The sequence below is a fragment of the Oncorhynchus clarkii genome, chromosome 11 (assembly GCF_045791955.1).
Source record: "Oncorhynchus clarkii lewisi isolate Uvic-CL-2024 chromosome 11, UVic_Ocla_1.0, whole genome shotgun sequence".
Lineage (NCBI taxonomy): Eukaryota > Metazoa > Chordata > Actinopteri > Salmoniformes > Salmonidae > Oncorhynchus > Oncorhynchus clarkii.
Window position 1 is genome coordinate 22865438 of NC_092157.1, and position 16429 is coordinate 22881866.

A 16429-nucleotide genomic window follows, 5' to 3' on the forward strand; every position below is an offset into this window, starting at 1 on the left:
GAAGAGTCAACTCATTTAATTAAAGTTCAATTCGTAATTAAATCATTTGCAATTATGTCTACTCATGATAAGGTAAAATGTTTATGTTTCTGTCTCCATATGATATGGTAAATATATCCAATACAAAAAACATTAAATTTAAATGCTATTCATTTTAATTTGCATATATTTCCGTTAATTCCCATATCTTCCCGTTAATTGCCACGGAAAGTTTCCACCTCTGAATATTCCCCAAAACGTGCAACCCTAATGAGGTCAAAGGAATTGTCCATAGAGCTCCGAGACAGGACTGTGTCGATGCATATATCTGGGGAAGGGTACCAAAACATTTCTGCAGCATTAAAAGGTCCCCAAGAGCACATCATTCTTAAATGGGATATGTTTGGAACCACCAAGACTCTTCCTAGGCTGGCCACCTGGCCAAACTGTGCAATTGGTGGAGAAGAAGAGCCTTCGTCAGAGGTGACCAAGAACCCGATGGTCACTATGACAGAGGTCCAGAGTTCCTCTGTGGAGATGGGAGAACCTTTCAGAAGGACAACCCTCTCTGCAGCACTCCACCAATCAGACCTTCATGGTAAAGTGGCCAGACTGAAGCCACTCTTCAGTAAAAAGGTACATGACAGCCCACTTGGAGTTTGCCAAAAGGCACCTAAAGACTCTCAGACCATGAGAAACAAGATTCTCTGGTCTGACGAAACCAAGATTGAACTCTTTGGCCTGAATGCCAAGCGTCACGTCTGGAGGAAACCTGGCACCATCCCGTCGGTGAAGCATGGTGTTGGGATGTTTTTCAGCGACAGGGACTGGGGAGACTAGTCAGGATCGAGGCAAAGATGAACGGAGCAAAGTACAGAGAGATCCTTGATGAAAAACAGAGCACTCAGGACCTCAGACTGGGGTGAAGGTTCACCTTCCAATAGGACAACAACGCTAAGCACACAGCCAAGACAACACAGGAGTGGCTTCGGGACAAGTCTCTGAATGTCCTTGAGTATCCCAGCCAAAGCCCGGACTTAAACCTGATCGAACATCTCTGGAGAGACCTGAAAATAGCTGTGCAGCAACACTCCCCATCCAATCTGACAGAGCTTGAGATCTGCAGAGAAGAATGGGAGAAACTCCCCAAATACAGGTGTGCCAAGCTTTTAGCATCATACCCAAGAAGACTCAAGGCTGTAATTGCTTCCAAAGGTGCTTCAACAAAGTACTGAGTAAAAGGTCTGAATACTTATGCAAATGTAATATTTCCGTTTTTTATATTTAATAAATTAGCAACAATTTTGTCATTATGGGGGTGTTGTGTGTAGATTGATGAGGGGAAAAAACATATACATATTGATACTCCAGACTAATCTTTCTACATTTCTCAATTCCATTCTGTTACTTTTAGATGTGTGTATTGTTGTGTATTGTTAAATATTACTGCACTGTTGGAGCGAAGACAAGCATTTCGCTACACCCGCAATAACATCTGCTAAATACAGTATGTGTGTGCAACCAATAAAATGTGATTTTAGCACAATTGAACAGGACATTTCATTCAAGAAATAATTTCAATCATATGGTGTTGTTGTTAGTCGACTGCTCATGTGGCCCATGAGCAAGGATTTTCAGACCACAATGTTGAGGATAACCAGACAATAACTAAGACATGGTTGTTGCATTCAATAACTTCTATTCCTGAAACCTTCAACAAGTGATTGTCTACGTGAATGCGTTTCAATTAAAAGTAAACCCTTTATGACCACATATTATACATTTCATAAGGCCTTCTATCACTAACAATCTATCACATTCACTCAAAAGGCATGCTGGGAAATATGCAAATACAGCCTTACACCCTACAGCGTTAAAACGACACCCCCAGTATTTAGTGTTTAAAACCTAAACACCTTGTGCTGAATAAACATCTTCATGTGTTTAAAAATTGTTACAGTGAATAAACATATTCTAGTGTTTACGATCTAAATACTGACACGTTTTCATTGAAATTCTAAATACCTTGACGAGTTTAAAAAGGTGTTATAGAAAAGTGTTTAGTTATGTGTTCAGATCCTAAACACTTGGTTTTACAGTGTGGAATGAAACATACATTAAATCAAAATGCATAGATCACACAAGAAGTAAAAACAGCATTCATAACCCTCAGTCTCTTTGTGTTAACTAGATCATGGAAAACAGACACTGTTACAATAATCATGTTAAGTGTCTTCCATCAGTAAAACCAGTTTTTTACAATGTAAAATGTGTTAAATTGTCTAACATGAATGCAGATAAACAGAAGTGTATATCTGAAGTGATCTAAAGCAGACAAAATTAAATCTTCATTCAATCATCCCTGGAGCAATGTACTTATTGCATGCCCCGAATTCCATGTGCATTTTAAATAAAACATATATTCTTGGAACAAATTGCTGTATTCAAGCTCACATCAAACAATCCTGAGCAACAATTAAACGTCCTCTCACTGTCAACTGCATTTATTTTCAGCAAACTTGACGTGTAAATATTTGTAGGAACACAACAAGATTCAACAACAATAAATTGAACAAGGTCCACAGACATGTGACTAACAGAAATTGAATAATGTGTCCCTGAACAAAGGGGGGGGGGGGGGTGAATAGTAACACCAGCATTAAGTACTGCAGTGCATCTCCTCCTCATGGATTGCACCAGATTTGCCAGTTCTTGCTGTGAGATGTTACCCCACTCTTCCACCAAGGCACCTGCAAGTTCCCTGACATTTCTGGGGGGAATGGCCCTAGCCCTCAACCTCTTTTTATTTTTATTTTATTTTACCTTTATTTTACTAAGCAAGTCAGTTAAGAACAAATTCTTATTTTCAATGACGGCCTAGGAACAGTGGGTTAACTGCCTGTTCAGGGGCAGAACGACAGATTTGTACCTTGTCAGCTCTGGGATTTGAACTTGCAACCTTTCGGTTACTAGTCCAACGCTCTAACCACTAGGCTACCCTGCCGCCCCCCAACAGGTGCTCAATGGGATTGAGAACCGGGCTCTTCGCTGGCCATGGCAGAACACTGACATTCCTGTTTTGCAGGAAATCACTCACAGAAAGAGCAGAATGGCTGGTGGCATTGTCATGCTGGAGGGTCATGTCAGGATGAGCCTGCAGGAAGGGTACCATGTGAGGGAGGAGGATGTCTTCCCTGTAACGCACAGCGTTGAGATTGCCTGCAATGACAACAAGCTCACTCCGATGATGCTGTGACACACCGCCCTAGACCATGACGGACCCTCCACCTCCAAATCGATCCCGCTCCAGAGTACAGGCCTCGGTGTAACGCTCATTACTTCGACGATAAACGCGAATCCGACCATCACCACTGGAGAGACAAAACCGCAACTCGTCAGTGAAGAGCACTTTTTGCCAGTCCTGTCTGGTCCAGCGACGGTGGGTTTGTGCCCATAGGCGACGTTGTTGCCGGTGATGTCTGATGAGGACCTGCCTTACAACAGGCCGACAAGCCCTCAGTCCAGCCTCTCTCAGCCTAATGTGGACAGTCTGAGCACTGATGGCGGGATTGTGCGTTCCTGGTGTAACTCGGGCAGTTGTTGTTGCCATCCTCTACCTGTCCCGCAGGTGTGATGTTCGGATGTACTGATCCTGTGCAGGTGTCGTTACACGTGGTCTGCCACTGCGAAGATGATCAGCTGTCTGTCCTGTCTCCCTGTAGCACTGTCTTAGGCTCCTCACAGTACGGACATTGCAATTTATTGCCCCGGCCACTTCTGCAGTCCTCATGCCTCTTTGCAGAATGCCTAAGGCACATTCACGCAAATGAGCAGGGACCCTGGGCATCTTTCTTTTGGTGTTTTTCAGAGTCAGTAGAAAGGCTTCTTTAGTGTCCTAAGTTTTCATAACTGTGACCTTAATTGCCTACCGTCTGTAAGATGTTAGTGTCTTAACGACTGTTCCACAGGTGCATGTTCATTAATTCTTTATGGTTCATTGAACAAGCATGGGAAACAGTGTTTAAACCCTTTACAATGAAGATCTGTGAAGTTATTTTGATTTTTACGAATGAGGGTTCTGAAAAAGGGCTGTTTCTTTTTTTGCTGAGTTTATGCTAGACATCTTTAAGTGTTTTAATATCAAATCGCAGGATATGCGCTTTGGTGGGACAAATTAAACATTGACTGTGTGTTAGTTGTGTGTATCAAATCAAATCACATTTTATTGGTCGCGTACACATATCTAGCAAATGTTTTCGCTGGTGCAGCGAAATGCTTATGTTTCTAGCTCCAACAGTACAGTAAAACAACAAAACACACAAATCCCCAAAATAAAAATTAAGAAATTATGAAACATCTGAATGAGCAATGTCAAAGTCCAGAATATAAATATATATGATTGTGATGGTGTGTATAAAGAGTATGGACATTATATGAATAGAAAAGGCGTGTACAGCAGTAGTTATATAGGATAAGACTTTAGAATACATACAACGCCTTCAGAAAGTATTCACACCCCTTTCCCACATTTTGTTGTGTTACACGCTTTATTTAAAATGTATTAAAAGTTAGATTTTTCTGTCACTGGCCTACACAATACCCCATAATGACAAAGTAGAGTTAAATTAATAAACAATGTAAAGCTGAAATGTCTTGAGTCAATATGTATTCAACCCTTTTGTTATGGCAAGCCTAAATAAGTCCAGGAGTAAAAATGTCCTTGACAAGTCACATAATAAGTTGCATCAACTCACTCTGTGTGCAATAATAGTGTTGAACGTGATTTTTGAACGACTACCTCATCTCTATACCCCGCACATACAATTATCTGTAAGGTCCCTCAGTTGAGCAGTGAGTTTCAAACACAAATTCAACCGCATAGACCAGAGAGGATTTCCAATGCCTCGCAAAGAAGGGCACCTATTGGTAGAATAAAAAAACAAAAAAACAAAGCAAGCATTGAAAATCCTTTTGAGCATAGTGGAGTTATTAATTACCTTTGGATATTGTATCATTACACCCAGTCACTACCAAGACACAGGCGTTCTTCCTAACTCAGTTGCCGGAGAGGAAGGAAACCACTCAGGGATTTCACCATAAGGCCAATGATAGGAGAAAATTGAGGATGGATCAACATTGTAGTTACTTCACAAAACAAACCTAATTGACAGAGTGAAAAGAAGGAACCCTATACAGAATAAAAATATTCCAAAACATGCATCCAGTTTGCAACAAGGCACTAAAGTAAATGTGGCAAAGCAATTAAATTGTCAAATCCAATAAAACCTATTACTGAGTAGCACTTTCCATATTTTCAAGCATAGTGGTGGCTGCATCATGTTATTAGAGACTTACCCACAAAGACGGTAATCGTTATGGACTGGGGAGTTTTTCAGGATAAAAAAATCAATTGAAGGCTAAATCCTAGACGAAAACCTTTCCACCAGACACTGGGAGAAGAATTTACCTTTCAGCAGGACAATGACCTAAAATACAAGGCCAAATCTTTAATTTTACTAGGCAAGTCAGTTAAGAACAAATTCTTATTTTCAATGACGGCCTAGTTCAGGGGCAGAACGACCGTGTCAGCTCGGGGATTCGATCTTGCAAACTTTTGGTTACTAGTCCAACACTCTAACCACTAGGCTACGCTGCCGCCCCAAATCTACAATGGAGTTGCTTCCCAAAAAGACAGTGAATGTTCCAGAGTTACAGTTTTGACTTAAATCTACTTGAAAATCTATGGCAAGACCTAAAAATGTTGTATACCAATGATCACCAACCAATTAGACAGAGATTGAAGAAATATGAAAAGAATAATGGATAAATGTTGCACAATCCAGGTGTGGAAAGCTCTTAGAGACTTACCCAGAAAGACTCACAGCTGTAATCACTGCCAAAGATGCTTCTTCAAAGTATTGACTCAGTGGTGGTGTAAGAGATATTTCTATATTTCATTTTCAATAAATTAGCAAAAAATGTCTAAAAGCATATTTTCACTTTGTCATTATGGGATATTGTGTGTAGATAGGTGAGAATTATTTAAATTAATGTTCAATTCAGGCTGTAAAACAACAAAATGTGGAATAAGTAAAGGTGTATCAATACTTTCTGAAGGCACTGTATATATGAATTGGGTAATGTGTGACCAGTGTGTGTGTGTAATAACCACCGGCCACTAGTTTAGCCTCTGAAGGAAGAGGTTTCTCCCACTGACAAATTAATACCTCAGAGAGTACAATGCTGAATGGTGGCAATAAACTCATTCGTCCAATAATGAAGAATGACTTTTAATCCCCTCCTCCCCCTGTATCGTTGCCACATCTGTGACTGTTGCCATGGTGACCCGACGGCTGAAGCCTTACCTCATTGCTTCCCGAAGTGCTCCGCGCTCGCTCAGAGTTGTGTGTTTGATGTCATCAAAATTGTTCTCCAGCGTCACGCAGCTCTACGTGTGTGAGAGAGAGAGAGAGAGAGAGAGAGAGAGAGAGAGAAGGATGAGTGTTTGTTTGTTTGTCTGTTTGGTGTCTGATGCGTTTCATTGATCGTAGGGCTAATACCCTGTCTTAATCCACTTCAATACCATCGCAGCACACCAAGCTTTTAGGAAAAGAGAATCAAATGTATTCTTTATGCAAATTGCACTTTAGCTCCAAAACCCTGACTTTGTTGTGAATGAATCATCAAATACTGACATTGCAATGTTATTGGTCCAGCGGATCATTTAAACCACCGCACGTCATCACCCTCCTCTCTCTTGGGGTCGGGGTGAGCCGTTGTCATGGCATCGGCCCTATCAAATCCCCGGGACCCCTCCGGAGCGGAGATGAGCCTGGGGTAGGGGACAGACTGAGCCAAGGAGAGAGAGAGAGAGAGAAGCCTGGACGTTATTGACACGCTGACGATTAGCGAGGAAGGAACCTCTGCCCTCCTGCCGCCACCGGCCAGATAACCACTCAGCTCAGCCTAATCTCCCTCCCTCCCTCCCTTCCTTCTCAAGAAGTGTGTGTGTGCGTATATGTGTGTGTGTTCAGACCCCACTCAGTGACCACAGGCCACAGAGTCTAATCCCTTACTCATACTCAAGAGCTGGATCATACAGGCCCGGATGTTTGTCTTTAATAACACATTCTGAACAACACAATCAACTCTCCAACCCTGCCCACTGCCATTCAGTACCATAACAAAGCAAAGAAAGTCAGGTGGCCTCAGACCTTGCAGTGCTAAATTGTCCTCTTAGATGACATAACATCACCATACTGTGTAGTGTCTATGTATACTGTACACAGTATCATCACTCCTCTATGAGCGACAGCCCTTACTACATAAATGGAGTGATGTTTATTTTGTATATCAGTTATGTACAAATGGTTGGATGATGGCATGGCCGTTTACAGCAATTACGTTTGTTCAGCAAACTACTTACAAGACAAAGCCTGAGGATATCCAATTCAAATACCCATTGACTTGTAGCTTGGTTGGTTATTAAAACTATTGCTGCATTACAAGATCGATATAATCTTCGAGCGTCATCCATAAAGTGTGAAACTAATACACCTATACCAGGAGGAAGGGAAGGGATTTTATCCATAAAGATAATGATCATCTCCCTAAAGTGATTCTACTGGAATTGGTTACAACGTGAGCCCTGTGGTGGTAATGTTCACAAGCGCTAACTCGCTTATGTTCTTTGCACAAAACGAAATACGGAAGGCCTGCATTTTTACACCTAATAATCAGGAAAGCTCTTCAATTCTTATTGACACCTAATTTACATGATTGAAAACCAAAAGTGCAAGTCAGTGATTTTCCCAATTGAATTCTCGTAATGTCGACACCGAAGTGTTTCAATAATTCGATGGGATTAACAAATGTTTTCTTTCATTTCGTTGTTCAAACAATAAAGAAATAAAAATGAGATGGAAATGCGTCATTATTTGCGTTGTTTGAGCGTGTCTGAATGACAAGGATATGTTTCAAAAACAATGTGTGTAAGCTATTGTTTTTAATCTGTCCTCTGGGCAAGGGATGGAATACTGCATTAATAAGCCATATTCATTCAAAGGTGTTGTGAACGTGTCACAAACGCATCGGAACGTCATACCATTATGAGGGTACTAATATTGAAACTGCAAAAAAATGTAGATCTGAGTGAAGAACTCAAAAGAGTTGAGTATATTAAGGGTAGTTAAGCTATCGTTCCTTTTTTGGAAATAATGATTGATTTTCCTCATGTTAACCTTCAAGCTACCAACATGAGAGCAGAATAGTGGATTACATAAAGGGCATTGAATCTGGCATATTGTATGGCACACCACAACTTCGTCAGATATTCATTCCACTCTAGCAGCAGCACGTGCCAGTTAGCTATGAGACCTCGGGGGATTCCGATATGAAGCGGAACACAGCTATTAGCTTGTCTTGTGAGATTTATTCATTTTCATATCAGATAACGGTGATTAATCTCAGGCCATTAGGAGAGACCCCACCCCTCTTTATGTCTACCATAAGATTTTAAACCCCATAACATACATACCTACCTACCTACCTACCTACCAACCCCCTCAAAGTTGCACTAAAACACAGGCAGAGCTATCTAAACAACAAATCCTCAAATGCAAATGTCAGACACACCTACAGTACCTACCTTTATATACCTAATAAAACACATTCCAAAATGTTAGGAGGGGAGAATATTATATTCCAATTATGTCACGGCCAATGTATTTACGCCATAAGCTTAGTGTTCTATTATACATTCAGAAGAATGAAAAGGTCCTTGGAGGGAAGAGAGAAGAGAATTACGAGGAGCTTCTATTAACATCAAATCTTAACATAATTCATTTAATCTCCCCCACCCCTCGGTAGGAACGGCTTAGGCAGGGTAGTGCTTGTGTTGTAATACTCCATGTATCTGCTGGTTAATCCTACGATGGAAGTGGGGAGGGAGAGAGGGCCACTGCTGGGATTACCAGGGGGGTCTGTGTGTTTCAACTGATAAAGCCCATCGATCACAACCACCCCCATACATACCACTCTACAGCTCCCCGACTAACACACACACCTCTTTGTGTTCTCTCTCTCTCTCTCTCTCTCTCTCTCGGTCTCTCTCACACACACACGCACGCAAACACACACAAAGTGTGCTCCACCCTAATGTGGTGCTGCAGCCTGCTGACATTTGATCAGGCAGAGAGAATCAATGTCTAGGTTGATCAGTGTCGTGTAATTATCCAGAGGTAGTCAGAGATAACGAACCAGTCGTTTACACAGTATCTGACTCACTGGCTCCACTCTGCTCACAACACAATGACCTGCTTTAACCCAGCCAAGACACACACACACACACACGCACACACACACTTTAACTCAGTCCACTGTGTCAATATTCCATCCCAGTGCCCCCTGTCGATCACCCCATGCTGGTGCATGTCTTACCAGGGACTGAGAGGATGAAGAGATCAGGGATTAAATCACTAAAGTGATGATGGAAAATATGCTCCAGTAAATATGTGTCCACATTTACCAGAGACTGTCTTATAGATTTATCTGTAAAGGATAAATGAGTGATGAATTTCCACTCGCAAAAAGTCGAAAAATGTCATGTTCAGCTCTCATCTCAGCTAATCTCTCACTAACACCAAAATCAACATTAGGCCATCGCCAACAATCTGTGGGCCACATGTGGAATCCTTCCGCTCCAATGATGAAGTATACTCTTCTGTTCTCTCAAAATAAAACATGTCACATTATTTGAAGTAAAACGACGAGATCGCCACACAGTTGTAACTACTAATTAGCTGAACAATAGGTGAGGCAGCACGATAAACAATTTGAGTCCATTTCTTTTGGTTTGATATCTTCATATATTTCTTAATATAAATGAATCTCCTTTTTTCCCCCCGACATGCAATGCATTTAATGAACAATCTGTCTTCACACTGCAGAACTATTAGAGGCATGACCCATTTACTTTTATCACAATGTGATGGAGTGGAGCATTTGCTCCTCGTTTTACTCAATTTAAATCCCTTCAATAGTGACAAATAAACCTGGCAAAAGCACTAATGTGGTCTCATCCATAATATTGTGTGAGAAGACAATTATATCACATGTAAAGATTAGAATACAATACATCTCCTGGCAGAGAGGACCTGCTGTTAAAGATTACATCTGGCCAAAAAAGACCACTGATTATGATTATGATGCTTTAGCCCTGAAGAGGTGAGACATTGGATATCATTGTCACTGAAAAAAAACTTGAATGCTTCAAATTCTCAAACAAAGATGCGTTTCCAATTTCAGCCATTCTTACATACTGTACATGATCAATATTGTTGTATAGTTCCCAATGCAATATAAATGCGTTCGACAGCCTCATGTGTTGTCTGTATTGCAGAACATCCTCAGTATCTTTAAGTGTTATTTTTTGTTGTTGGTGTACATAAATACAACTTCACTTTCAGACTAACAGAAACCTTCATTTAATTCTAAAATGTTATTCCAGTGTCTGTAAGCATTAATTATCATTTTGGAAAAATGTCTGAGATAAACCATCACCCTTTAATTTATGCATATCACAACAAAACAACAAAAAATAATATATATATATATATATATATATATATATATATATATATATATATATATATATATATATATATATATATATATATATATATATATATATAAATAAAACGAAGCCAAGATTACATTTCTTTCCTTAAGACTTTGATTGCGATCGGAATGAAAATAACCGTTTAAAAATATGCTCGTTTTTTTTTCTTTCCTTGTTTTTATTGGACCTTGACTGTGACCGGGGTACTGAGTGATGATTATGAAAGGCAATTTAAGACATTTAACGAATTCCAGACAGGATTCACTTATGGTAGATTTTTTGCCCTCTTCGCTTTCATCGTGTCTCATTAAAGCAATTACCTTCAGATGCCTAATAAACCTCCCAGAAGCCTTTTCTGACACTCAAGCAGATAGAGAGAGAGGGGTGTGGAGAGAGAGAGAGAGAGGGGTGTGGAGAGAGAGAGAGAAAGAGAGATGTGAAGGAGAGGAAGAGAGATGTGGAGGAGAAAGAGAAAGAGAGAGAGAGAGAGGTGTGGAGGAGAGAGGAGACAGCGACAGAAGAGAAAGAAAAAGAGGCCGATACAAAAGAGAAGGAGAGAGAAGAGATGAGAGTGAGAGAGAGAGGCACCAAAGCAGTCTTCAGACCAGAGAAAGAACACAGAGGAGCATTACGAGGATAGGAGGATAGGAGGATAGAGCACATTTACTCTCTCTCTGCCTAACTCACTGGTATCACAAAGCAGAAAGATAGTAGTGAGTCTGGATCGGTCTGACTTTGAGTGCTTAAAGCCCAGATATCATGGAAGACTGCCCTGCAGTATCGCTCCGTGGACTACATAGCTTCTGCGTGTAAATCAGCTAGAAAGATGTGTCGGCATCGAGTAATTGTCTCTGGCCCCCTCCCAGTTAGGGGGAGTGATGAGCTCTACAGCAGTCTCACAACTCAATCGCTGGTTGAAAACTGTTTTCTGCCCCTCCCAAAATATATAATTTGTAGATAATTGGCCCTCTTTCTGGGACTCACCCACAAACAGGACCAAGCCTGACCTGCTGAGGAGTGACGGACTCCATCCTAGCTGGAGGGGTGCTCTCATTTTATCTACCAACATAGACAGGGCTCTAACTCCTCTAGCTCCACAATGAAATAGGGTGCAGGCCAGGCAGCAGGCTGTTAGCCAGCCTGCCAGCATAGTGGAGTCTGCCACTAGCACAGTCAGTGTAGTCAGCTCAGCTATCACCATTGAGACCGTGTCTGTGCCTCGACCTAGGTTGAGCAAAACTAAACATGGCGGTGTTCGCCTTCGCAATCTCACTAGGATAAAGACCACCTCCATTCCTGTCATTATTGAAAGAGATCAGGATACCTCACATCTCAAAATAGGGCTACTTAATGTTAGATCCCTTACTTCAAAGGCAATTATAGTCAATGAACTAATCACTGATCATAATCTTGATGTGATTGGCCTGACTGAAACATGGCTTAAGCCTGATGAATTTACTGTGTTAAATGAGGCCTCACCTCCTGGCTACACTAGTGACCATATCCCCCGTGCATCACGCAAAGGCGGAGGTGTTGCTAACATTTACGATAGCAAATTTCAATTTACAAAAAAAAAAATGACATTTTCGTCTTTTGAGCTTCTAGTCATGAAATCTATGCAGCCTACTCAATCACTTTTTATAGCTACTGTTTACAGGCCTCCTGGGCCATATACAGCGTTCCTCACTGAGTTCCCTGAATTCCTATCGGACCTTGTAGTCATAGCGGATAATATTCTAATCTTTGGTGACTTTAATATTCACATGGAAAAGTCCACAGACCCACTCCAAAAGGCTTTCGGAGCCATCATCGACTCAGTGGGTTTTGTCCAACATGTCTCTGGACCCACTCACTGTCACAGTCATACGCTAGACCTAGTTTTGTCCCATGGAATAAATGTTGTGGATCTTAATGTTTTTCCTCATAATCCTGGACTATTGGACCACCATTTTATTACGTTTGCAATTGCAACAAATAATCTGCTCAGACCCCAACCAAGGATCATCAAAAGTCGTACTATAAATTCACAGACAGCACAAAGATTCCTTGATGTCCTTCCAGATTCCCTCTGTTTACCCAAGGACGCCAGAGGACAAAAATCAGTTAACCACCTAACTGAGGAACTCAATTTAACCTTGCGCAATACCCTAGATGCAGTTGCACCCCTAAAAACAAAAAACATTTCTCATAAGAAACTAGCTCCCTGGTACACAGAAAATACCAGAGCTCTGAAGCAAGCTTCCAGAAAATTGGAACGGAAATGGCGCCACACCAAACTGGAAGTCTTCCGACTACCGACTAGCTTGGAAAGACAGTACTGTGCAGTAGCCCTTACTGCTGCTCGATCATCCTATTTTTCTAACTTAATTGAGGAAAATAAGAACAATCCGAAATTCCTTTTTGATACTGTCGCAAAGCTAACTAAAAAGCAGCATTCCCCAAGAGAGGATGACTTTCACTTTAGCAGTGATAAATTCATGAACTTCTTTGAGGAAAAGATTATGATTATTAGAAAGCAAATTTCGGACTCCTCCTTAAATCTGCGTATTCCTTCAAAGCTCAGTTGTCCTGAGTCTGCACAACTCTGCCAGGACCTAGGATCAAGAGAGACGCTCAAGTGTTTTAGTACTATATCTCTTGACACAATGATGAAAATAATCATGGCCTCTAAACCTTCAAGCTGCATACTGGACCCTATTCCAACTAAACTACTGAAAGAGCTGCTTCCTGTGCTTGGCCCTCCTATGTTGAACATAATAAACGGCTCTCTATCCACCGGATGTGTACCAAACTCACTAAAAGTGGCAGTAATAAAGCCTCTCTTGAAAAAGCCAAACCTTGACCCAGAAAATATAAAAAACTATCGGCCTATATCGAATCTTCCATTCCTCTCAAAAAATTTAGAAAAGGCTGTTGCGCAACAACTCACTGCCTTCCTGAAGACAAACAATGTATACGAAATGCTTCAGTCTGGTTTTAGACCCCATCATAGCACTGAGATGGCACTTGTGAAGGTGGTAAATTACATTTTAATGGCATCGGACCGAGGCTCTGCATCTGTCCTCGTGCTCCTAGACCTTAGTGCTGCTTTTGATACCATCGATCACCACATTCTTTTGGAGAGATTGGAAACCCAAATTGGTCTACATGGACAAGTTCTGGCCTGGTTTAGATCTTATCTGTCGGAAAGATATCAGTTTGTCTCTGTGAATGGTTTGTCCTCTGACAAATCAACTGTAAATTTCGGTGTTCCTCAAGGTTCCGTTTTAGGACCACTATTGTTTTCACTGTATATTTTACCTCTTGGGGATGTTATTCGAAAACATAATGTTAACTTTCACTGCTATGCGGATGACACACAGCTGTACATTTCAATGAAACATGGTGAAGCCCCAAAATTGCCCTTGCTAGAAGAATGTGTTTCAGACATAAGGAAGTGGATGGCTGCAAACGTTCTACTTTTAAACTCGGACAAAACAGAGATGCTTGTTCTAGGTCCCAAGAAACAAAGAGATCTTCTGTTGAATCTGACAATTAATCTTAATGGTTGTACAGTCGTCTCAAATAAAACTGTGAAGGACCTCGGCGTTACTCTGGACCCTGATCTCTCTTTTGAAGAACATATCAAGACCATTTCAAGGACAGCTTTTTTCCATCTACGTAACATTGCAAAAATCAGAAACTTTCTGTCCAAAAATGATGCAGAAAAATTAATCCATGCTTTTGTCACTTCTAGGTTAGACTACTGCAATGCTCTACTTTCAGGCTACCCGGATAAAGCACTAAATAAACTTCAGTTAGTGCTAAATACGGCTGCTAGAATCCTGACTAGAACCAAAATATTTGATCATATTACTCCAGTGCTAGCCTCTCTACACTGGCTTCCTGTCAAAGCAAGGGCTGATTTCAAGGTTTTACTGCTAACCTACAAAGCATTACATGGGCTTGCTCCTACCTATCTCTCTGATTTGGTCCTGCCGTACATACCTACACGTACGCTACGGTCACAAGACGCAGGCCTCCTAATTGTCCCCAGAATTTCTAAGCAAACAGCTGGAGGCAGGGCTTTCTCCTATAGAGCTCCATTTTTATGGAACTGTCTGCCTACCCATGTCAGAGACGCAAACTCGGTCTCAACCTTTAAGTCTCTACTGAAGACTCATCTCTTCAGTGGGTCATATGATTGAGTGTAGTCTGGCCCAGGAGTGGGAGGGTGAACGGAAAGGCTCTGGAGCAACGAACCGCCCTTGCTGTCTCTGCCTGGCCGGTTCCCCTCTTTCCACTGGGATTCTCTGCCTCTAACCCTATTACAGGGGCTGAGTCACTGGCTTACTGGGGCTCTCTCATGCTGTCCCAAGGGGGAGGGGGTGCGTCACCTGAGTGGGTTGATTCACTGATGTGGTCATCCTGTCTGGGTTGACGCCCCCCCCCCCCCCCCCTTGGGTTGTGCCGTGGCGGAGGTCTTTGTGGGCTATACTCAGCCTTGTCTCAGGATGGTAAGTTGGTGGTTGAAGATATCCCTCTAGTGGTGTGGGGGCTGTGCTTTGGCAAAGTGGGTGGGGTTATATCCTTCCTGTTTGGCCCTGTCCGGGGGTGTCCTCGGATGGGGCCACAGTGTCTCCTGACCCCTCCTGTCTCAGCCTCCAGTATTTATGCTGCAGTAGTTTATGTGTCGGGGGGCTAGGGTCAGTTTGTTATATCTGGAGTACTTCTCCTGTCCTATTCGGTGTACTGTGTGAATTTAAGTGTGCGTTCTCTAATTCTCTCTTTCTCTCTCTCGGAGGACCTGAGCCCTAGGACCATGCCCCAGGACTACCTGACATGATGACTCCTTGCTGTCACCAGTCCACCTGGCCGTGCTGCTGCTCCAGTTTCTTTCAACTGTTCTGCCTTATTATTATTCGACCATGCTGGTCATTTATGAACATTTGAACATCTTGGCCATGTTCTGTTATAATCTCCACCCGGCACAGCCAGAAGAGGACTGGCCATCCCACATATGCTCTCTCTAATTCTCTCTTTCTTTCTCTCTCTAGGAGGACCTGAGCCCTAGGACCATGCCCCAGGAATACTTGACATGATGACTCCTTGCTGTCCCCAGTCCACCTGACTGTGCTGCTGCTCCAGTTTCAACTGTTCTGCCTTATTATTATTCGACCATGCTGGTCATTTATGAACATTTGAACATCTTGACCATGTTCTGTTATAATCTCCACCCGGCACAGCCAGAAGAGGACTGGCCACCCCACATAGCCTGGTTCCTCTCTAGGTTTCTTCCTAGGTTTTGGCCTTTCTAGGGAGTTTTTCCTAGCCACCGTGCTTCTACACCTGCATTGCTTGCTGTTTTAGGCTGGGACTCTGTACAGCACTTTGAGATATCAGCTGATGTACGAAGGGCTATATAAATAAATTTGATTTGACTAGTAAGGTGGCTATTACACCGCAAATAGGTAGGGAACCCCTTCAAAGATCCCCTTTACTGACATAAACTTGCATCCCTCAATATCCTAGCTATACATTAGGACGCTATATGGATGAAGGATCTTTATAGATCCACCTCTAAATAATGGGTGGGTCTCAAATTACACCCTATTCCATGTATAGTGCATTGCTTTTGACCAGGAACCCATCGGGCTCTGGTCAGAAGAAGTGCATCAAGTCAAAGTCTATTTGTCACGTGCGCCGAATACAACAGACCTTACAGTGAAATGCTTACTTACAGGCTCTAACCAATTGTGCAAAAAAGGTATTAGGTGAACAATAGGTAAGTAAAGAAATAAAAATAACAGTAAAAAGACAGTGAAAAATGACAGTAGCGAGGCTATATACAGT

The 16429-nt window shown here is 41.9% G+C and overlaps 1 protein-coding gene across 2 annotated transcripts in view; it reads right to left on the reverse strand.

Annotated features, from left to right (window-relative positions):
- LOC139420375 (dihydropyrimidine dehydrogenase a, tandem duplicate 1) overlaps positions 1-16429 on the reverse strand; it is a 217468-nt gene that overhangs the window by 172418 nt on the left and 28621 nt on the right. For both annotated transcript variants that reach the window (XM_071170409.1, XM_071170410.1), the window contains exon 3: positions 6345-6427. In XM_071170409.1, the coding sequence (XP_071026510.1) occupies positions 6345-6427 (83 nt within the window). The remainder of the gene's footprint in view (positions 1-6344; positions 6428-16429) is intronic.